The sequence below is a fragment of the Pongo abelii genome, chromosome 1 (genome assembly GCF_028885655.2).
Source record: "Pongo abelii isolate AG06213 chromosome 1, NHGRI_mPonAbe1-v2.0_pri, whole genome shotgun sequence".
In the NCBI taxonomy this organism is placed as follows: Eukaryota; Metazoa; Chordata; class Mammalia; order Primates; family Hominidae; genus Pongo; species Pongo abelii.
This window is the reverse complement of record NC_071985.2, coordinates 96,596,221-96,618,213: the sequence shown is the minus strand read 5'-3', so window position 1 is coordinate 96,618,213 and position 21,993 is coordinate 96,596,221. Positions and strand designations below refer to the sequence as shown.

At 48.8% G+C, this 21,993-nt stretch overlaps 3 protein-coding genes across 14 annotated transcripts; 1 reads left to right on the top strand and 2 right to left on the bottom strand.

Annotated features, from left to right (window-relative positions):
• Positions 1-145: 145 nt before the first annotated feature.
• Positions 146-8,818, bottom strand: SLC39A1 (solute carrier family 39 member 1). 6 transcript variants are annotated; one of them, XM_054553056.2, is made up of 4 exons: positions 8,528-8,818; positions 3,568-3,786; positions 3,259-3,389; positions 146-1,793 (listed from the first exon to the last, which is right to left on the bottom strand). In XM_054553056.2, exons 1-4 carry the CDS (start codon positions 8,772-8,774, stop codon positions 1,137-1,139), a joined length of 1,254 nt encoding a protein of 417 aa, XP_054409031.2. In that variant the 5' UTR covers positions 8,775-8,818; the 3' UTR covers positions 146-1,136. The 6 variants fall into 6 exon arrangements, with proteins under 6 accessions (XP_054409031.2, XP_009242067.2, XP_009242070.2 ...); XM_009243792.4 differs by lacking the exon at positions 8,528-8,818 and adding an exon at positions 4,534-4,681; XM_009243795.3 differs by lacking the exon at positions 8,528-8,818 and adding an exon at positions 4,216-4,576.
• Positions 8,819-8,946: 128 nt separating this feature from the next.
• Positions 8,947-15,454, top strand: CREB3L4 (cAMP responsive element binding protein 3 like 4). 6 transcript variants are annotated; one of them, XM_002810127.6, is made up of 10 exons: positions 8,947-9,245; positions 9,603-9,720; positions 10,018-10,264; positions 10,422-10,543; positions 13,827-13,919; positions 14,054-14,160; positions 14,277-14,345; positions 14,462-14,546; positions 14,702-14,798; positions 14,953-15,454. In XM_002810127.6, exons 2-10 carry the CDS (start codon positions 9,607-9,609, stop codon positions 15,144-15,146), a joined length of 1,128 nt encoding a protein of 375 aa, XP_002810173.1. In that variant the 5' UTR covers positions 8,947-9,245; positions 9,603-9,606; the 3' UTR covers positions 15,147-15,454. The 6 variants fall into 6 exon arrangements, with proteins under 6 accessions (XP_002810173.1, XP_002810170.1, XP_009242054.1 ...); XM_002810124.5 differs by having other exon boundaries at positions 8,968-9,245; positions 9,603-9,780; XM_009243779.3 differs by having other exon boundaries at positions 8,968-9,265.
• A 152-nt stretch (positions 15,455-15,606) lies between these two features.
• On the bottom strand, positions 15,607-20,269 carry JTB (jumping translocation breakpoint). Of its 2 annotated transcripts, XM_009243758.4 has the most exons (5): positions 18,266-19,995; positions 18,072-18,109; positions 17,790-17,872; positions 16,925-17,004; positions 15,607-15,927 (listed from the first exon to the last, which is right to left on the bottom strand). In XM_009243758.4, the coding sequence occupies exons 1-5, from the start codon at positions 18,346-18,348 to the stop codon at positions 15,771-15,773; spliced, it is 441 nt and encodes a 146-aa protein (XP_009242033.1). In that variant the 5' UTR covers positions 18,349-19,995; the 3' UTR covers positions 15,607-15,770. The 2 variants fall into 2 exon arrangements, with proteins under 2 accessions (XP_009242033.1, XP_054409044.1); XM_054553069.2 differs by lacking the exon at positions 18,072-18,109 and having other exon boundaries at positions 17,790-18,018; positions 18,266-20,269.
• Between the last annotated feature and the right edge of the window lie 1,724 nt (positions 20,270-21,993).

Below are 21,993 nucleotides of genomic sequence, written 5' to 3'. Positions count from 1 at the left end.
TCTTCAGGAAGAGGACTATCGGGGCCTGAGTGAAAACAGTGAGACCAAGAATCTTAAAACAGCTGTAAACATCTGGGACACAGGCCCTCTCAGGCTGGCCACATGCCCACCCCTTTCCCAAAACAAATGAATCAGATACTGTACAGATGTCTAGAAACATCTTTTATTTGGGTAACAGGTCCCAAAACAGGTCAGTTAATAAAATAGATTCTAAAGAATATGTCCCTATGCACAGCCCTCCCTCCCCAAAAATAACGCTGGGGGTAGGCATTGCCCTTCCCCCTTGGGCTCCTCGGGTGTATTTAAAAAAATGTTTTGGCAGCTCAGTGTTTATCATCTGGGCATGGGACACCATGTCCATGTTCCCATATTCCTAGGGTACAGCAGCAGTAGGTGGCTGCAGCAACCTTCCTCCTACCCCAGCCCAGAAAATATTTCTGCCCCACCCCAGGATCCGGGACCAAAATAAAGAGCAAGCAGGCCCCCTTCACTGAGGTGCTGGGTAGGGCTCAGTGCCACATTACTGTGCTTTGAGAAAGAGGAAGGGGATTTGTTTGGCACTTTAAAAATAGAGGAGTAAGCAGGACTGGAGAGGCCAGAGAAGACACCAAAATTGGCAGGGAGAGACCATTTGGCACTAGTTCCCTGGGAGATGGGAAGAGGGAGACAGATATGAGGGTAGGCGCTAAGAAAAGTAGGAGGGATCCACTCCAAGTGGCAGGGTGCTGAAATGGGCTAGGACCAACAGGACACTGACTCTAGGTTTATGACCTCTCCATACCCGTTCCACAGCAGCTGGGTGCCCACCTCCAGCCTCCCATGTAAGCCTGTCCTTATGTATAGTGTCCAACCTCTGATTCTAGCAGTAAAGTATCTTCCCCAATCCTAATGTCCCCTGATCTTGTCTCTAGCGACTTGACCATCTCTTGTTCCTTGGGACTGGGGCCAGCCTCTTGTCTGCCCACTTCCCTCTCATTAGTCAGATAGCCCCAAAGGCTCTATCTTTAGCTCCCAGAGAACTTTTTGGTCCTCAGTATTTCCCTTCCCCATTCCTTCCTATTCCCCACAACTGGGGGAGGGAAGGGAGAACAGGGGCACCTGATCATCAATCTCCCCTGCCCCTCTCTTGAAGCCCCCTAGACTTGGATGAAGAGCAGGCCAGTGAGCAGGGCAAAGCCTGCTAGGAGCAGAATGACCTTGAGGATCCTTTGCTCAGAACTGGCCAGCTCCTGGGGCAGGATTTCCAGAAAGGTGATATAGAGAAAGGTGCCAGCTGCCATGCCCTCTAGCACAGACTGGGCCAGCTGGTGCAGAGGTCCTGCCGACTCTGCCAGAGCTGCACCCAGCCCGATTCCTAGAGGTGTCATGCATGAGAAGAGGATCCCACAGCCAGCCACCACCTGTGCCCTAAGGTGGCTCTGCAACAGCCGCAGGGACAGGCTGACAGCCAGGATGCCCTTGTGGAGCAGCAAAGCCAGGCACAGCTCCATGGCCCGAGCCCGGTCTCGCTGCAGCCCTACAGCCAGCCCCTCGAACACGGAGTGGAGGGCCAGGGAGAAGACCAGTACACAGGCACGCAAGGCTGAGGGGGTTGCTGGGACTCCACTCGCCTGTGGGACCCCTGGCCCATCATGCCAATGCTGCGGCCCACCATTCACTGTTCCCAGCAGAGCCCTTGTTTCCTCCAGAGGTGACGGCCCTGACTGCTCCTTGTAAGCCAGTGTGATCTGCTCCATCACCAGGACCAGGAAGAAGCCCATGGCCAGGATGAACTCTTGCAGCGGGAACTGGAGCTGTGGGAAGAAGCAGCAGCAAAATGTTCAGGGAAGGAAGAGTGAGATGCAAAATCTGGTGAAAGCCCAGTTACACAGACCTAGGGTCTGCATAGACACAGGGCTACTCTCAGTCACACAAAGAGTGAATTGGTAACACTGACACAGAATGATATATACACGCAGATTATGGTGTCACTCACAGTGTTACATGCAGACCAAAGTTTCTCAGCTTTGGAACTATTAACATTTTGGGGCCAGGGGCGGTGGCTCATGCCTATAATCCCAGCACTTTGGGAGACCAAAGCGGGAAGATCACTTGAGGTCAGGAGTTTGAGACCAGCCTGGCCAACATGGTGAAACCCTGTCTCTACTAAAAATACAAAAATTAGCAGGGTGTGGTGGTGGATGCCTGTAATCCCAGCTACTCGGGAGTCTGAGCCCGGAGAATCACTTGAACCCAGGAGGCAGAGGTTGCAGTGAGTCGAGATTGTGCCACTGCACTCCAGCCTGGGCAACAAAGCAAGACTCTTTCTCAAAAACAAAACAAAACAAAACAAAAACAAATAAACAAAAACATTTTGGGCCAGATAATTCTTTGTCATGGGAGCTGTCTTATGCACTGTAGATTGTTTAACAGCATTTCTGATCTCTACCTACCAGATGCCAATAGCAGGCACAATGTTCCCTCCATCCCCCTCCCCATTGTGACAACTAAAAATATCCCCAGACATTACCAAATGTTTCCTGAGGGGCAAAGCCACACTCCTAGTTGAGAGTCACTGATGTAGACATACATGAAAAGGTCACACATTGCCCACCTCCCCAAATACTTATACATAGAGCCACATATCACAGGACATTCAGGCTTATATGCAGTCACACGGAAACACAGGTCACTCAGTCACAGACACACAGAGGGATACATCCAGCGTTACTTCCTCAGTTTTAGAGGAAAAAAGGAAAGAGCCCAGGATGACTTTCCAGCCCCACTATCCAACGGCCTCAGTTTTCCCTATAATAAACCAAGTCCTATGCCATGGACTTGATCATTCCTCACAGCCCACTTCCTTGGGCCAAAGCCTAAAAAGGTCAGCAACACCAAGACCCAGGGAATTGCCTCCTATCCTTCTCAGGCCTACAGAGACCTCTATCTCCAGCCCTTTAGGAAAGTGGTGAGAGAGTGAAGATGATTCTTGGAGCACTTGCGGGTAGCTAGAACTGAGAACCCACGGAGCAAGTCACACACCTGAGAAAAAGTGTCTTACTGTCTCAACGGGCATGTAGGGGTCACACAGGGAATGGGGAAGGGGGAGGGAACACATAGAAAAAATTATGCCCCATAACCAAAAATCACAATTCATACCACATGCCAAAAGCCTTCCACACAGTAATGGAGTGGCACATGAATCAGTCTCCACAAACCAACACTCCTAGAGGTGTGTGATTCCCCTCCCGCATGTCACATGCCCAGGCCAGTGCTCACCGTCACATGCAAGGCTGCCAGGGCCTCGTCTATGGCAGCCAGGTAGTCAGGCAGCAGGTCCAGGAGACAGGTGGCCAAAAAGACGCCCCCCGCAAAACAGCTTACTAGGCTCAGGGCTTTCTGGCGGGAAGCTGGGTAGGGGTGAAGCACAGAGGGGAATAAGCAAACAAACCCCCTCCAGGGCCCACCACCCCAACCCAAACAATGGCTACCCTTGCCTTTCCCTTCTCCTTTGGTCACTCCCCCCCAGCCCCAGAGCCCTCCCTAAGCCAAGCATTCATAGCAGTGTGGGGAAAAGGAGAGGCTTACCTGAGCCTTCATGGTTAGCTCCTGGCCGGCGCAGCACACAGACGGGCACCAGGCTGCAGAGGAGGGTGAGCACCAGCAGCAGCACCAGGGCCCCCAACTTCACCTCCAGCCCCACAGGCACTGGAGGCTCTGAAGCTACCGCCTCGGGGCGCCACACCAGGAGCTCTGGCTCTCCCCAGGGCCCCATGGTGCTTCTGGTAGCTCCAGTGACTCTCAGACCTAGGAAGACAGACCAGAGTGGTTGGGAAAAATCACGCAAGGGAACATGGGGCAAGGAATGGGGAAGCTTGGTCAGCAGAGTGCAGCTCCCTGGCCCCAGCCACTTTGTGACCTTCCCCAACCCAGCGTGACTCATCTACTCCTGTACCAGGAACATTCCTCTCTTCTCACACTTTCTTTCCCAAGTGACTTATTCAGGGAGACTGCAAGGGGGAAACCGAGGCATGAGAAAGGCTGTATGGATATCTCATCACCCTTTCACCTGGTGCCCCCAGAAAACTAGGAAGCTAGGAGCCGCCTCCAAATAGGACCTGGAGCTGGAGTTCCCCTAAGGAATGTAAAGGCCAGGTCCCCAACTCCCGAACGGAGTGGGTGAAGCCAAAAAGGCTGGGGCTGTGCAGAGATGTCATGGGTAGCTTCATGGGCCACCTGGACAGGGTAAGTTTGGGTGCTGGATCGCTCCATCGTTCCCCTTTTCCCAGCGCAGAGAACAAGCGCTTCAGATCCCAGTATGAGACCTAGAGGCAGATGGCCAAGGAGAGGGGCCCTAAGAGTCTGCGGTCCCGGGACGGACTGAGGCGACACTGAGGGCGGTGCCTGAAAGTCCGGGCTCCGGGAGGCGGGGTGCGAGGCCGCCAAGCGTCGCGGGAAGCAGATGAAGAATGCGTGAGCTGGGACTCCTGCTCCCGGGCCCGGGGAGGCCTGGGCAGCCGACCTGGACCCCGCAGCCAGACAGCCCGCACTCACCTCGCGAGGGTCTCACTACATGTCTCCGCGCGCTTCCGGCCTAGAGTCGGGAATTCCCGCCCCCTCCCATAGCTCCCCCCTTCCCCACAGGAGCCGCGTACCCACGCCCGACTGCCAATGGCAGCACCGAGTGGGCGGGGACAGACCGGGAGTGACGTGAGTTAGGAGCAATCAGAGACCGGGAGCGGGAGCGGGCGGAGCAGGCGACCTGAGGAGAGTGAGCGAGAGCAAGGGCGGATATTAGGAAAAGGACCTCGGGGCTGGGGCCCTGGGGCGCATCCGTGGAGGACTGAGGGGCCGGAGCGGGCCAGTCAACAAAGGCTTTGATTATATGGATATTTTTAAAAGAGGGAGACCCCGCATTGTCAAGTCTTCCGGCCCACATCTGAGGACATCTTCCTGGCCTTGGGCCAAAGTCTCATCGGTCTCTCAGAAGGCTCTGACACCCCGTCAGTGCCTCTTGGCGCCCAAGGTGAAAGCATTCCCTTCTTGGGACCAACTTCCTTGCCTGCTTTCCCTCGCCAGCACCCACAACAAGGAAAAAGACAAAGCAGAATTGGAAAGGGGGGAAGCAAAGGGAGGGTATGTCTTGAAAATCATCCTTTCTCGACTACTTATGGCACTCAGTGCAGCCTCCGCCTTCTCCAGGTGGGTGGGGACGTGGTGGGACCGGAATGCGGGGTGCTGAAGCCGCGCCCAGGGAAGAGCCCCCAGCGCATTCCAGGCTATCTGCGTACCGCGCCTGCGGGCGTCTGGCCAGTTCTCCCACCTGATTTCCAGCCCAGCTCCCGCCACCCCCGCCGGTCGGCTTGCTGTTTGCTGTTCCTTGAATGCCCCAAGGTAGTTGTTTCAGCTCAGGACTTTCACCGTTTCCTCAACCAGGATTCTTGTGGCCCACAACTCTGTGCCTTGAAAATCCTCTTCTAGCCTCAAGGGACGGTAAGGACAAAAGAAAATTTAAAAAGGGGGCTCAGCTATTCTTTTATGCAAAGGTGAAAAAAGCTTCATTGCCTAAAGAAGGGACAGATGGGATCTTGCTTCCTACAGGAAAATTAATTTTAAAAAAGAAAAAAAAAGGGGACAGTGTAATGCTTCTCACAAGGCTCCAGAAACGAAGCCCAGTAATTCCTTAAGTAAAAGAGGAATGTGAAGACTTCTTAAGGGGCCGGGCGCGGTGGTTCACGCCTGTAATCCCAGCACTTTGGAAGGCCGAGGATGAATCACCTGAGGACAGAAGTTCAAGACCAGCCTGGTCAACATGGTGAAACCCCGTCTCTACTAAATATACAAAAATTAGCCGGGCGTGGTGGCGGGGGCCTGTAATCCCAGCTACTCGGGAGGCTGAGGCAGGAGAATCGCTTGAACCCGGGAGCCGGAAGTTGCAGTGAGCCGAGATCGCGCCATTGCGCTCCAGCCTGGGCAACAACAGCGAAACTTCGTCTCAAAAAAAAAAATTATTCGTAATTGGTAACATTAACAAGGAATTATGACTGGGGGGTCAGGAAACCTGGATTCTGGTCCAAGTTCTACCTTTATAGTTGTCAAATATATATATTTATTTATTTATTTATTTATACATATACATACATATATGTCATATATGACTAATAATTGTATATATTTATGGCATACAACATGATGTTTTGAAATATATGTACATTGGGCCAGGCGGGGTGGCTCACGCCTGTAATCCCAGCACTTTGGGAAGCCGAGGTGGGCAGATGACGAGGTCAGGAGTTCGAGACCAGCCTGACCAACATGGTGAAACCCTGTCTCTACTAAAAATACAAAAATTAGCCAGGCGTGATGGCACATGCCTATGATCCCAGCTACTCAGGAGGCTGAGGCAGGAGAATCACTCAAACCGGGGAGGCGGAGGTTGCAGTGAGCCGAGATCACACCACTGCACTCCAGCCTGGACGACACAGCAAGACTCCGTCTCAAAAAAAATAAAAGAAAAAAGAAATGAAATATATGTACATTGCAGAATGGCTAAATCAAGCTAATTAACATATGCATTACTTCACATATTTATTTGTGATGAGAACATTTAAAATCTCTTGGCAATTTTATTTTTTCTTTTTCCTTCCTTCCTTCCTTTCTTCTTTCCTCCTTTCTTCCTTTCTTTCTTGACAGAGTCTTGCTCTGTTGCCCAGGCTGGAATGCAGTGGCATGCTCTTGGCTCACTACAACCTCTGCCTCCCAGATTTCAAGCAATTCTCCCGCCTCAGCCTCCCGAGTAGCTGGGATTACAGGCGCTCACCACCATGCCCGGCTAATTTTTGTATTTTTAGTAGAGACGGGGTTTCACCATGTTGACCAGGCTGGTCTTGAACTCCTGACCTCAGGTGATCCACCCCCTCAGCCTCCCAAAGTGCTGGGACTGCAGGTGTGAGCCACCACACCCGGCCCAATAGATCTCTTCAATTTTACCTTACCTTGATGTATGATTTTAGGCAAGTGATTTTTCCTCACCAGAGTTTGATAAATCAGGGGCAAGGAGGAAGTTAAACAAGCAGATGACTGCAGAGGGTCCTTCTAGTTCTAACATCAACAGAAGCTAACTACATTCCCCACTCAAATCATCTCTGCACATACAGCCTGCAGGAAGCCCTTTGAAATGTATTTAACCACCTTTCTCGCTCTCAGAATGATCTCAACAAGAACAGCTTTGCTTTCCTTGGAGCTCTGCATTAATCTAGGAAGGCTGCTTTGTCTCTTCACTACTTGAGCAGGATGGAGAGACATGAGCGGGAAAGACAGATAAGAAATCTGAGAAAGCCCCACAAGGTAGGTTGATAGTGTGAAGAACATGGGCTGAAGCATCCAAATCTTGGTTCAGCTACTTACAGGGTAACCTTGAGAAAGTTACTTAAACTTGTCAGCTCGGACGGGCGTGGTGGCTCACGCCTGTAATCCCAGCACATTGGGAGGCCGAGGCGGACAGATCACGAGGTCAGATCGAGACCATCCTGGCTAACACGGTGAAACCCTGTCTCTATTAAAAATACAAAAAATTAGCTGGGCTCCTGTAGTCCCCGCTACTCGGAAGGCTGAGGCAGGAGAATGGCGTGAACCGGAAGGCGGAGCTTGCAGTGAGCCGAGATCGCGCCACTGCACTCCAGCCTGGGCCACAGAGCGAGACTCCGTCTCAAAAGAAAAACAAACAAACAAACTTGTCAGCTCTATTTGCTGTAAGAATTATATGAGTAACATGAAAATGCCTGACTAGACCCTGTTCCTGTTTTTACTCTTAGCCCGTTCAAATCTTCATAAGGATAATTAATAGCAGTTTGAGTTCTGGGATTCACACTCCAAACTACTGTTTTACTCACCCAGCTACCCTTTTCTGAAATACTACTGAAAACCATACCTGTATCAGTTTAGCTCCATTATTTTACTTGAAGTGAATTCCTGGACCATCAGACATTAGACCAAGGCAAAAAAATAAAAATAAAAATCAATCAACCCTGAGTTTTGGTATTACTACTTTCTAGTCATGGATCTGCCTCCTCATAGGTAAAATTTGCAAAATATTACCCGCCGTGTGTGCCTCAGAACTGTTATGGATTAAGGAAGAGAACAATGTTTATCAAAACGTTTTGTAAATTATACAAGTGTGGGACATAATGTTCCTGATAACTGTATGCAAACAATAAGACAACAAACCAAACGCAAAAGGCTTTTTAACTTGTTGCAGTTTTCCTGCCCCGTGTCCCTCCGTGAATGAGCAGCGTGCAGCGAGCGTGTGCGCGCAGCTGCGGTTCTCCATTAACGCCACACTGCTCGGCTTGCGGAGGGGGAAACCCGCCATCGCGCGCCTGCAGCCTGCCGAGCGAGGCTCACCGCTCCACTGGGGTCAGCGGGCTGTTGACTCCGCTCCTGGGTGAAACCTGAGCTTCCGAGTCACGTGGCGCGCGAAGACAAACCTGGCTGCTCAGGGTTTCCCGGAGCTTTCTCCCAGTTTCCCGGCAATTCATATTCTGGCGCTTACCCCTCCCTTTAGTCTGGCGGAACCCAATCCCCGCCTGACAAATAAGTCCCGCCGGCCAGACGCGGTGGCTCGCGCCTGTGGTCCTAGCTGCTCGCGGTGCTGAGGCGGGAGAATCACCTGAACCCGGGAGGTCGGGTGCTGCGTGGAACCGTGATTGCACCACCGCACTCCAGCCTGGGCAACAGAGCGAGACCCTGTCTCCAAAAATAAGAATAAAGAAAAAAAAAAGAAAGAACTGCGGCCCCATTGGCCTGACTCTCCTGAACAGCCTAGCTGTCTCGGACCAGTTACGGAAGAGGCGGCCTTGAGAGGGTGGTGTGCCATTGGCTCGATGTCCTGCCCCTCCGAAACCTAAGTCTTCAGCTTCCAATCAGGACTCAGCTTTGGGAAGAGCGCCACGCGGTGGGCGAGGCGATGCCCTAGTAAATCCGCAGGTCTCTTGACTCTTTCCGCCTTTGTTTACAACCCTGCCATGATCTTCCTGTTGCAAAAGCGAGGGCTACAGAACAGGCATTCAAGTGCCCTGTGCTCCAGTCACACACAGCCTTTTCTGTTCTTTCGCTAGGAGACACCAAACCCTCAGGAAGATTTACTATAGCTAAGAGAAAACTGAAGTAGAATGGGCGCGGCTACCTACTTCTTAAATTCCGTTTGTGGACCCTCAGACTCTTAGTCCCCTACTCCCAGATACAGCGGCCCTACCGTGGCTCCTGGCAAGGTGGCACCCACTTTTGTAGTGTAAGGCTGGGGGCGGGGTTTGGCTGGCAGGTCCAGGATACGAGATCCTGGAAGAAAGAAAAGGTGTAGTGTTTGGGGCGGTCAACGGGCTACGCTGGCTTGACAGGGCTGGGCTCTTCAGAACAGGTAATGTTTGGGGGGGCCTGTTTGTCTGAACCTGAGGGATAGGGCTGAAGGTGAAATATCGAGGGGACAGGTGAGGGGGCTTGCTAGTGAGGAAGGAGTGGGGGGGCGGGGATAATAGGAAAAGGGAGCAGAGGAGCCCAGAAACTGTAGGGGGTAGGAAGAAGCCATCATTCCCTTTCTGCAACCCTCCGTCCCACACGCCTTCCTGCAGAAGCATGGATCTCGGAATCCCTGACCTGCTGGACGCGTGGCTGGAGCCCCCAGAGGATATCTTCTCGACAGGATCCGTCCTGGAGCTGGGACTCCACTGCCCCCCTCCAGAGGTTCCGGTAATTAGGCTACAGGAACAGGGACTGCAAGGCTGGAAGTCCGGTGGGGACCGTGGCTGTGTGAGTGTGACGAGTGGGAGTGGGGGTGGGGTTGAGACACAACTCTGTGATAAGAGGCTTCAGCTCCCACTTGGAGACAGGTCTGAAAACAGACCACCCCCAAAATAGACGTAAGTTGTATAATGACTGTCTCCATGCCCAGGAAGTGAAAGGACTGAAAATGAAGCATAAGGCTGATGTCAGGTAGGACTTCCAAAATTCTTCCCTGCGCATATATATAACCTTTTCCTACTGTAGGGCCTTCAAGAGAGTGAGCCTGAAGATTTCTTGAAGCTTTTCATTGATCCCAATGAGGTGTACTGCTCAGAAGCATCTCCTGGCAGTGACAGTGGCATCTCTGAGGACCCCTGCCGTCCAGACAGTCCCCCTGCCCCCAGGACAACCAGTTCTCCTACGCTCTATGAGGTTGTCTATGAGGCAGGGGCCCTGGAGAGGATGCAGGGGGAAACTGGGCCAAATGTAGGCCTCATCTCCATCCAGCTAGGTCAGTGTTCTTTGTGGGAAGGGGGAAATGGCCCTTCGTGACTGGCCCTAACCATGGGGTTAAGGGGGTTTACCCAACCTGTGCCACTACCCCGGCCGTCCTACTGTCAGGGTGTTCCTAAGTCTCCTTTCTCCCAGCTACCTGTTTTCTACTCCAGATCAGTGGAGCCCAGCATTTATGGTGCCTGATTCCTGCATGGTCAGTGAGCTGCCCTTTGATGCTCATGCCCACATCCTGCCCAGAGCAGGCACTGTAGCCCCAGTGCCCTGTGCAACCCTGGTGAGTCTTGGTGTCAGCCAGAACCACTATTCCTTGATACATATATAATCACACAGGGCAAAGGGATGAGGGAATGGAAACTGATGATGAACTGCCTTTGCCCCAGTTTTTGTGGCATTGGGCCTGAAGACCAAGGAGACATGAACAGTTGAACAATTTTTTATTTTTTGAGCCAGGGTCTTACTCTGTCGTCCAGGCTGGAGTGCAGTGGTGCAATCACGGCTCACTGCATCCTCAACATCTTGGGCTCAAGCAATCCTCCTGCCTCAGCCTCCTGAGTAGCTGGGACTACAGGTGTGTGTCACCACATCTGGCTAATTTTTGTAGAGATGGGGTTTTGGGGTTTCGCCATGTTGCCCAGGCTCAGGCTGGTCTTAATCTCCTGAGTTCAAGCAATCTGCCTGCCTCAGCCTCCCAAGGTCGTGGGATTACAGGCATGAGCCACTGTGCCTGACCAACATAAACAATTTTTTTTTTTTTTTTTTGAGACGGAGTCTCACTGTGTCAACCAGGCTGGAGTGCAGTGGCACGATCTCAGCTCACTGCAACCTCTGCCTCTCGGGTTCAAGCGATTCTCCTGCCTCAGCCTCCCAAGTAGCTGGGACTACAGGTGCCTGCCACCACGCCTGGCTAATTTTTTTATTTTTAGTAGAGACGGGGTTTCACCATATTGGCCAGGCTGGTCTTGAACTCCTGACCTTGTGATCCGCCTGCCTCTGCCTCCCAAAGTGCTGGGATTACAGGTGTGAGCCACCGCGCCTGGCCCAACATGAACAATTTTAAAAGCAGGAAAGGACAAGGAAGAGAGAACCCTTGGGGGTAAGGTAGCAAAAACTCAGTTAAGGTGGGGTGAGGGAATCTGGGGACAGGGCTCAGGAGAAAGCCCAGACTTTGTGTGCATAGTATTCTTAGCCAGAGCCATTATCTCAGCCTTGGGTCAGGACACAGAAATGGGACAGGCCACCTGGGAATCCCAACTGGTTATAGGTACAGGAAGGAAGAAAAGCAATAGCAGCAATGTTTCCACTGGAACAGTTGCCCAGGAGGCACCCACTGGCTAGTGCTACAGTGTAGCAGAGGTATCACATTAGATGCCTTCTCAAGGCCGGCTGGGCAGCGTCCAAGGCTGGGTAAAGAGGGGGCTGTGCTCAGATCACTGTTCCTCCCTTTCCTCTGAAAATTACTCCTTGTACCCAAAAGGCAGGGACCAGGTCCTAGCCTCTCTTCAAATCTGCAGTTGAAGCTGGGACCAGAAGCCAAGCTAAGCATCTTAGAATTTTTTTTTTTTTAGACAGAATCTCGCTCTGTCACCAGACTGGAGTGCAGTGGCACCATCTTAGCTCACTGCAATCTCTGCCTCCCAGGTTCAAGCGAGTCTCCTGCCTCAGCCTCCTGAGTAGTTGGGACAACAAGTGTGCACCTCCACGCCCGGCTAATTTTTGTATTTTTAGTAGAGATGGGGTTTCACCATGTTGGCCAGGATGGTCTCGATCTATTGACCTTGTGATCCGCCCGCCTCGGCCTCCCAAAGTGCTGGGATTACAGGCATAAGCCACCACGCCCAGCCAACATTTTAGAATCTTGAGCTGAGGAATCATTAAAAGTCTGATGCCGGCTGGGCGCCGTGGCTCACGCCTGTAATCCCAGCACTTTGGGAGGCCAAGGTGGGCGGATCACGAGGTCAGGAGTTCGAGACCAGCCTGGCCAACATGGTGAAACCCCATCTCTACTAAAAATACAAAAATTAGCTGGGCATGGTGGCGGGTGCCTTTAATCCCAGCTACTCGAGAGGCTGAGGCAGGAGAATCACTTGAACCCAGGAGGCAGAGGTTGCAGTGAGTGGAGATTGCGTCATTGCACTCCAGCCTGGGCGACAGGGCAAGACTCCGTCTCAAAAAAAAAAAAAAAAAGTCTGATGCCCCTAAGTTTGGGTGTACATTAGAAGCATCATGGTGTTTGTAAATGCTTTGTTATTTCTTTATTGTATAGACAGTCTCGCTATGTTGCCCAGGTTGGTCTCGAACTCCTGGCCTCAAGCAATCCTCCGGTCTTGACCTCCCAAAGTGCTGGAATTACAGGCGTGAGCCACCTTGGCCACTCTGTTTTCTTTCTCTTTTCTTTTTTTTTTTTTGTTGTTTGTCTGTTTTAAATGAAACCCTCTAGGCCTCATTCTCAGCGATTTTGATTAGGCAGAGTGGAAGAGACACTCCTCTAATAGTTCCACCAAACAGTCACAGGAACAAGAAGGGCACATCAGGAAAAGCCACACAGGAAATGGTTTTGCCAAAAGCCAAAAACCATGAGCAGGCAAAAACCAAAGTAAATTCTCTGTAAGTCACAAAATGAAGCATACATCTTTTTTTTCTTTTTTTTTTTTGAGATGGAGTTTCGCTCTGGTTGCCCAGGCCGGAGTGCAGTGGTGCAATCTCGGCTCACTGCAACCTCCATCTCTCGGGTTCAAGTGATTCTCCTGCCTCAGCCTCCCAAGTAGCTGGGATTACAAGCACCCACCACCACGCCCAGCTAATTTTTGTATTTTTAATAGACATTGGGTTTTACCATGTTGGCCAGGCTGGTCTCGAACTTCTGACCTCAGGTGATGTGCCCACCTTGGCCTCCTAAAGTGCTGGGATTACAGGCGTGAGCCACCGTGCCCGGCCACATACATCTTTCAAAAAGAAATACTAGTGAGAAGGGCCATCCACTCTCCGTACATCCTCTCCTGTGATTTGCTGTGAGACGTATGGCTGCCTTTGGGAAGCTCTTTGTATGAGTGGGGACAGAACCTGAGTCTGAGAAGCGGAGCTCAGACCCTAAGGGAGAATGGGCCACTGCCCCAGGGAGCTCCCTGTGGTTGATGGGCAACTGGATAACACACTGCTAAATGGAAGTTAATGACTGAAAGTGAATCATGTGCTTGCTGTAAGGAAATTATGCAAACTTTACTGTAGTGAGTTCTTTCAGGTTCTCTTGGGTATGGGGAGACATGGACCAAAATAAGCCTTCCCTAGCTTGCTCAGAGTGCCAAGGTCCTCAGTCTCTGGGTGAAGGATATGACAATACCCTCCTCTCTCCCTTCTTGGCCTCAGGAAGTCCCTTTGGCTTGATCTAGAGCCTGTCTGAATTAAGGTCTCTGCCCCTCACCTCACCTCTAGATTAAAGTTGTCTCCCAGTAGAAATAGGAAACACTCTCCAGAAGGCATGTAGGGGGAGCAGCCTGGGTGCTGCAAATGGGATGACCCCCTCCTCACTCCTATTGCATCTTCTCCTGCCCCTACCCCAGCTGCCCTGTCAAACCCTGTTCCTGACCGATGAGGAGAAGCGTCTGCTGGGGCAGGAAGGGGTTTCTCTGCCCTCTCACCTGCCTCTCACCAAGGTAACATGCTTCCCCTAAGGGTATCCCAACCCAGGGGCCTCACCATGACCTCTGAGGGACCAATATCCCAGGAGAAGCACTGGGGAGTTGGGGGCAGGTGAAGGACCCAGGACTCACACATCCTGGGCCTCCAGGCAGAGGAGAGGGTCCTCAAGAAGGTCAGGAGGAAAATCCGTAACAAGCAGTCAGCTCAGGACAGTCGGCGGCGGAAGAAGGAGTACATTGATGGGCTGGAGAGCAGGTATGCCTGGGTTATTTCTGGCTTCCTGTGGGGCATGTCTGGGCCCCTTCCTCACCGTGGCAGGCAAGGTAAGGGACTCAGGTTGCTGAGCCTTGTCCTACCTCCGCACACTCTAGGGTGGCAGCCTGTTCTGCACAGAACCAAGAATTACAGAAAAAAGTCCAGGAGCTGGAGAGGCACAACATGTGAGTGAAAGCATTGTGTGTGTATGTGTGTTTTGAAGGCAGGTACAGCACACAGGGGCGCCATTCTTGGCCCCTGGTACCCAGATGATACTAACTCTTCATTCCTCCTTTCCCAGCTCCTTGGTAGCTCAGCTCCGCCAGCTGCAGACGCTAATTGCTCAAACTTCCAACAAAGCTGCCCAGACCAGCACTTGTGTTTTGGTACCATTAGTCTATCTACTCCCATCTCCCCCCACACTTCTATCCTTATACCCCGACTACCCGGCCAGATCTACTTCCCACATCCGATAACCCCAGCTGGCCTCCGTTCACTCTGCCCCCTACTCCCTTCATCTGTTCCTCTTGCTTCCTCCCAGATTCTTCTTTTTTCCCTGGCTCTCATCATCCTGCCCAGCTTCAATCCATTCCAGAGTCGACCAGAAGCTGGGCCTGAGGATTACCAGCCTCACGGAGGTGAGAGGCAAGGGCAGGGAGCAACCCCTGCTGAGCAAGGGAGGGGGACTCTGTTCTCCAAGGTCGTCAAGAAGCAAGAGGGAGGTCCTGTCCTGTCTAGGGTCTCCCACCCAGGGGAGCACTCTACTACTGCCCTCTTTCCTTCACCTCACAGTGACTTCCAGAAATATCCTGACCCACAAGGACATAACAGAAAATCTGGAGACCCAAGTGGTAGAGTCCAGACTGAAGGAGCCACCTGGAGCCAAGGATGCAAATGGCTCAACAAGGACACGGCTTGAGAAGATGGGAGGGAAGTCAAGACCCAGTGGGCGCATCCGGACCGTGCTGCATGCGGATGAGATGTGAGCTGGAACAGACCTTCCTGGCCCACTTCCGGATCACAAGGAATCCTAGGCTTCCTTATGGCTTTGCTTCCCACTGGGATTCCTACTTAGGTGTCTGCCTTCAGGGGTCCAGATCACTTCAGGACACCCCAAGAGATGTCCTTTAGTCTCCCTCTGCCTGAGGCCGAGTCTGCATTTGTTTGCATATATGAGAGGGTACCTCAAATACTTTTGTTATGTATCTGTGATTTTCTGTGATTTTATTTCTTCTTTGGGGATAGAGTTGAGGGGAAATAAGTTTTGAGTGAGAAATAAACGTTTTAGCTGAAATTGTATCCCAGAAGTTTGAAATAAGTAGCAGAAGAGGGGGAAAACAAGGGAGAAGTGGTGGGGAAGACTTGGTAGATTGGGGCCTTAAGTAGCCACCTCCTTTCCCTCTCTGCCCCCATGACTTCCTGCTCCAAGTTACAGAAGGGAAGGAAACCATTTTACTCTTTTTATTCTGCTCATTAATGATCTGAAAGAAGATGGGGAAAACGGGATTCCACCACAAGGCTCCAAAGAACCAAGAGTGCAAATCAGTCCATTTCACTTTCACTGTCTGAGACAGGGTCTCTAAGACCCAGGATAAAAGGGTGGAATGTAGCTATATGGACTCGATTTGCTTCCGGACCTTTTCCAGAGCCTTTCTGTCCAATTGTCGCTGACGAATGATGACAAGACAAGCGAAGATCAGGGCCACACACACAACAGCCCCTTCGAACTTCCAAAATAAGCGTTGTTCCATCAAAGCTGAGCGGCAGCTGAGGGCAGGAAGGAATAGTTATTCCCAGGGAAGGCCAGACAGCTTCTCCCTCTAATCTCCCTTCTACTTCAGCCTAGCCAGGATATATTCAAGAGGAAATCAGAGCCAGGCTTCTATGGTGTGTATAGTACATAAATCCCTCTCAAATAGATTATTTAATTTATTCTCTGGATAAGCAGAGCTAGTATTAACCAATTTTACTGATGAGAAAATATGGCCAATAACATAGTGCTGAGGAGTAGAGCTGGGACTTGGGTTCAAGTAATTTGGCTCCAAATCCCGTCTTCTTTCTTATTTATTTATTTTTGAGATGGTGTCTCGCTCTGTCACCCAGACTGGAGTGCAGTGGCGTGACCTTGGCTCACTGCAACCTCCACCTCCCGGGTTTAAGCAGTTTTCTGCCTCAGCCTCCCAAGCAGCTAGGATTACAGGTGCCCGCCATCATGCCCGGCTAATTTTTGTATTTTTAAGAGAGATGGGGTTTCACCATCTTGGCCAGGCTGGTCTTGAACTCCTAATCTCGTGATCCACCTGCCTCGGCCTCCCAAAGTGCTAGGATTACAGGCGTGAACCACCCCTACCAGCGTTTTTTTTTTTTTTTTTTTTTGAGACACAGTCTTGCTCCATCGCCCAGGCTGGAGTGCAGTGGCGTGATCTTGGCTCACTCTAACCTCTGCCTCCTGGGTTCAAGCGATTCTCCCTGCCTCAGCCTCCCAAGTAGCTGGGATTAGGGGCACCCACCACCACACCAGCTAATTTTTGTATTTTTAGTAGAGATGGGGTTTCACCACGTTGGCCAGGCTGATCTCGAACTCCTGACCTCAGGTGATCTGTTAGCCTCAGCCTTCCAAAGTGCTGGGATTATAGGCGTGAGCCCAGCCCCCTCTTCTTTCAGATATTCCATGCTACCCCCAGACCAGGAGAAAAGGTGGGATCATCCATCTAAAGTCACAGAAGCAAAGGATGTGATCTCAGAGAAGAGAAACAGCACTCACCTTTTGAACTCATTTCTCTTAGATGAGCTGCATGTGATTTTCTCTACATATCCTGTGGAACCACACTCAGGGGTAGTTTTCTGCCAGGAGAAAAGGAGCAAAGTACATGTTAGGAAGGGGCAACAGGATAAACAAAAAGGCTGCCATTCAGAAGGTGCAGGTGCCCAACTGCTATGGTTTGGAGTGGTAGGCAACAGACAGCTAATGAAAGAGTTCTGATGCGGATGGTGGAGGTGGTGGTTGCATGATTACGAATGTATGTTAGAACACTTCAGAGGCAACGGTCTAGAAGTGGCAAGGATACATTCCATTCCAGAGCCTACTATACTAAAAGTGAATAAAACATAGTTATTTGAGGCCGGGTGCGGCGGCTCACGCCTATAATCCCAGCACTTTGGGAGGCCGAGGCGGGCAGATCACGAGGTGAGGAGTTAGAGACTAGCCTGGCCAACATAGTGAAACCCAAGTCTACTAAAAATACAAAAATTAGCCAGGCATGGTGCAACGCGCCTTTAGTCCCAGCTACTCAGGAGGCTGAGGCAGGAGAATCGCTTGAACCCGGGAGGCGGAGGTTGTGGTGAGCCGAGATCTCGCCACTGCACTCCAGCCTGGGCAACAGAGTGAGACTCCGTCTCAAAAACAAACAAAAAAACCATAGTTATCAGTTGAATACTGCCATTAGCTTGGAAAGAAAGGGGCACATTTTCAGGGGAAAGACAAGTACAGATTTGGACATACACTGAGACTGCAAGAAGAAAGAAAAAAAGATGATGCAAAGGCAGTTTAATAAGACTTGCATGTTAAGATGTTGCTTAAGTGTTTGCTTAGATGTTTAAAAAAAAAGGGCAGAGAAATAGATACTCACAGCCCGGAAATTAGAGCATGGAGAGCACTCTTCTGCTACCACAAACTCTTCCACCAGCCAGCATGGCAAATTTGAGGTGCTCGCTAAAGGAAAGATAAATGCCAGCCCCAGGCCATTCAGAAAACATTTCTCCCAGGCTCTGCCCATCCAACTTCCCGGAACAGCGCTTGCCCTCATTCCATGTGGTGCCGCCCTTTTCCACCTGTGCGCTTGATACATGAGGAAGATACTAAAACCGAAAACAAACGACGGGAAGTTTCGGGTTCCCAGACAATCACCCACCTGACAGCTTCTCTTCCTGCACGGGAGCCTCTGCTTGGCTGTAGCGGAGTTGGGGGAAGGGACAAAAGTCAAAATCCAGAAAATAGGGCACCCCCTCCTGCGCTGTCCATAGATAAGGTCTCCCCCAACCCCGGGGCCGGGAACGATCCTGTCCTCCAGTGACCTCCTTTTCCCTCCCCTTACCTCCTCCTTACCAGAGCTTTAAGGTGAAAGCACAAAGCAACCAGCAGAGGTGGCGGCCCTGGGGGAGGCCAGGCCTCCCCGCGCCCGCAGGCATGGAGCGCCAAGTGTCGCACCTGTCGGAACAGAGGGACCTACTCCACAGGCCTCGTGCCTCCGTCGGAGCGCAGAGGCGGCACTTACTCTGCAGCCCTCCCAGAGGTTCCAGGTTAGGGCAGGGAAGGCCGGAGTTGCCTATTGGAGCAGAGGATCTACCGGGACGTCCCCGTTGCCACAGCGAGAAAAATCGATACGCGTTTGCTAGGGAGGCGGGCGCCCTCTGCGGCGTTCGCAGGGCGCTGGAGGAAGAGCCGGCGGGGGCTCGCGGCCCTAGCGCCCGCTCACCTCCGCTCCCGCCCCCGACGCAACCATCTAGCTCCGTGGAGGATCCTCCGGCGCGGGCCCGAGCTCGGGGCCCAGTGTTCCCGGGCGCGTTCGGTCGTCGCCCGCTGGGGCTTGTAGTCTTCCGCGTCGGTGGCGCCTCGCCTGCTGCTCACTGGGAATTAGCTCGGCATCCCGTTGCATTGTGGTCTTGGTAGTCTTTGCGGGAACGGCAAATGGCGGTTGCAGAGGTTCGTCCGGATTCTCGGCTCGCTGCTCCCTGGCTGGCGCGTGTTTGTTCATTCTGGGTTAGGTGAGCAGGGACAATACGTCGCCCTCTCAGGACTTTGCTCTCTCCTTAAAACCCGAGGATTCACCGTCAAGCTTCAGGTTTCTCTGACATCCTTCCCCAGCCGCCCCTTTATCGCCACCGATGGTCCAGTGGAGAAGCTGTGTTGGAGGTCAAGGGATGAAGGCGAAACTGCGCGTTCTCGTCCCTGCAGAAGCCAGAATATCCGAGACACGTGGCGAACATGAAACGTTCTCCTTGTCTCTTGGCTCCCACTTCGCTACACAGATGAACGGTGTTACCTTCCCTCATGTTACTTGCTAATGCTAAGCCTACTCCGCAGAGCTGGTCCTTTGCATAACCTCTTCAAATGTTCTCAACTCTCCCTTGCTCCTACGTAATGGAGTAACATAAGTGCAATGAGAAAAGCATGAGATTTGAAGTTCCATAAGTATTGAGTCTAGGTTCTGGTGGTTATTAACTCCATGATCTTAGGACAGTATTTGTCAGTGTTCTGTGTAAAACGGAAACGATCATGTGCATTTACCAGGACTTTTTCTTGCGAGAGACAGATGAAATTATCTCCGTTTCATGAGTAAGTTCAGAGAATATAAGTGACTTGTCCAAGGTCAGCAAGCTAGTGAGTGGGAAAGCTGAAGCTTGAGCCTAGACTGTCAACACCCAGGCCAAAGATTCATTGCCTGCTTTTCATCTTATGGAGTTAAACCTTGATATACACTCAGACCTGCAGTGACTTGACCAGCACTCTGGGTTCATGCTTTACTGTCTGATAACGAATTTTCATTTAATTTTATTTTTTTTCTTAGACAGGGTCTCGCTCTGTCACCCAAACCTGATGAGGGCTGAGCTTTCATTTTGCCGTTTTTTGTTTGTTTATTTTTGTTTTTGAACAAGATGGACTCTGGCTATGTTGCCAGACTGGAGTGCAGTGGCAAGTCACAGGAGCCATCATAGTGCATTACAGCCTGGAACTTCTCGTCTTCAGGGATCCTCCCAAGTAGCTGGGATTTCAGGCATGTGCCACCATACCTGGCTCTAACTTTGAATTTGTTTCTTTAAATTATTATTTGTGTTTGCCGAAATTGTGTGTGTGTGTATTTTTGTATGTGTGTGAGCAGTTATATGTTACATAAAGTAGGTTGTGGGTTTTTTTTCAGTAATGTTTAGCTATAATAGAAGTTTGGGCCGAAATCTGCTAGTATTTGTTACTCCTCACCAAATCCTACCTTATCTCACAACGAACTGTAAGATCTTGTGAGATTTCACTTCCAATAACCTTACCAGGCATCAGAGTGGGGTCTCTACTCTGAAATTAAATACCTGCCATAAGGTATGTTGAAAACGTTAGTCTCCTTCCCAGGAGGCACAAAGTGCAAGTCTTTTCCTCATCTCTTGAGCAAATTAAACCAACTGGACAGTTTACTACAGAACTCAAACACAGCTGGGCGCAGTGGCTCACGCCTGTAATCCCAGCAATTTGGGAGGCCGAGGTGGGTGGATCACCTGAGGTCGGGAGTTTGAGACCAGCCTGACCAACATGGAGAAACTCCGTCTCTACTAAAAATACAAAATTAGCTGGGCATGGTGCCGTATGCCTGTAATCCCAGCTACTCGTGAGGCTGAGGCAGGAGAATCACTTGAACCCGGGAGGTAGAGGTTGCGGTGAGCCGAGATCACACCATTGTACTCCAGCCTGGGCAACAAGAGCGAGACTTCATCTCAAAAGAAAAAAAAAACTTAAACATAAGCCACAAATAAGGCTAATCATTACCCCATCAATGCTTGGATACTTACATTTATCAAGTTATTACATTTTGCTGTGTAAAAAATATTATGTATGGTGAAAGGGGGATATATATTATATATTAAAATATGTATTATATATTATATATTAAACATAAATTATAATATATAATTATATATTATACATATTATATCATATATATAAAATATATATTTAATACATTATATATAAAATATATAATATATTTAATACATTATATATAAAATATATAATATATTTAATACATTATATATAAAATATATAATATATTTAATACATTATATATAAAATGTATATTTAATATATTATATCTAAAATATATAATATATATAAGTATAATATATAATTATGTTTATATATGAGTATATATAATATATAATTATATATGTTTATATATGAGTATATATAATATATAATTATATATGTTTATATATGAGTATATATAATATATAATTATATATGTTTATATATGAGTATATATATTATATATGTTTAAGAGTATATATAATATATAATTATATATGTTTATGTATGAGTATATATAATATATAATTATATATGTTTATGTATGAGTATATATAATATATAATTATATATGTTTATGTATGAGTATATATAATATATAATTATATATGTTTATGTATGAGTATATATAATATATAACTATATATGTTTATGTATGAGTATATATAATATATAACTATATATGTTTATGTATGAGTATATATAATATATAACTATATATGTTTATGTATGAGTATATATAATATATAATTATGTTTATGTATCAGTATATATAATATATAATTATATGTTTATATATACGTATATATAATATATAATTATATATGTTTATATATACGTATATATGTTTATATATACGTATATATAATATATAATTATGTTTATATATAAGTATATATAATATATAATTATATATTATATATAAGTATATATAATATATAATTATATATTATATATAAGCATATATAATATATAATTATATATTTTATGTACAAGTATATATAATATATAATTATATATGTTTATGTACGAGTATATATAATATATAATTATATATTTTATATACGAGTATATATAATATATAATTATGTTTATATACGAGTATATATAATATATAATTATATATGTTTATATACGAGTATATATAATATATAATTATATATGTTTATATACGAGTATATATAATATATAATTATATATGTTTATATACGAGTATATATAATATATAATTATATATGTTTATATACGAGTATATATAATATATA

What these genes read in the sequence shown, in the direction of transcription:
- SLC39A1 (XM_054553056.2), bottom strand. Translation starts at nt 8,774, where the DNA reads ATGGGGCCGCAGTTCTTTCTTTTTTTTTTCTTTATTCTTATTTTTGGA. An exon ending in AGCTAACCATGAAGGCTCAG is followed by an intron (nt 3,390 to 3,567) that starts GTAAGCCTCTCC and finishes ACCCCTACCCAG; the next exon opens with CTTCCCGCCAGAAAGCCCTG. An exon ending in TGGCAGCCTTGCATGTGACG is followed by an intron (nt 1,794 to 3,258) that starts GTGAGCACTGGC and finishes TTCTTCCCACAG; the next exon opens with CTCCAGTTCCCGCTGCAAGA.
- CREB3L4 (XM_002810124.5), top strand. Translation starts at nt 9,607, where the DNA reads ATGGATCTCGGAATCCCTGACCTGCTGGACGCGTGGCTGGAGCCCCCA. An exon ending in CAGTGCCCTGTGCAACCCTG is followed by an intron (nt 10,544 to 13,826) that starts GTGAGTCTTGGT and finishes CCCCTACCCCAG; the next exon opens with CTGCCCTGTCAAACCCTGTT. An exon ending in CTCACCTGCCTCTCACCAAG is followed by an intron (nt 13,920 to 14,053) that starts GTAACATGCTTC and finishes CTGGGCCTCCAG; the next exon opens with GCAGAGGAGAGGGTCCTCAA.
- JTB (XM_054553069.2), bottom strand. Translation starts at nt 18,348, where the DNA reads ATGCCTGCGGGCGCGGGGAGGCCTGGCCTCCCCCAGGGCCGCCACCTC. An exon ending in CATGCTCTAATTTCCGGGCT is followed by an intron (nt 17,005 to 17,789) that starts GTGAGTATCTAT and finishes TTCTCCTGGCAG; the next exon opens with AAAACTACCCCTGAGTGTGG. An exon ending in AAGAGAAATGAGTTCAAAAG is followed by an intron (nt 15,928 to 16,924) that starts GTGAGTGCTGTT and finishes TCCTGCCCTCAG; the next exon opens with CTGCCGCTCAGCTTTGATGG.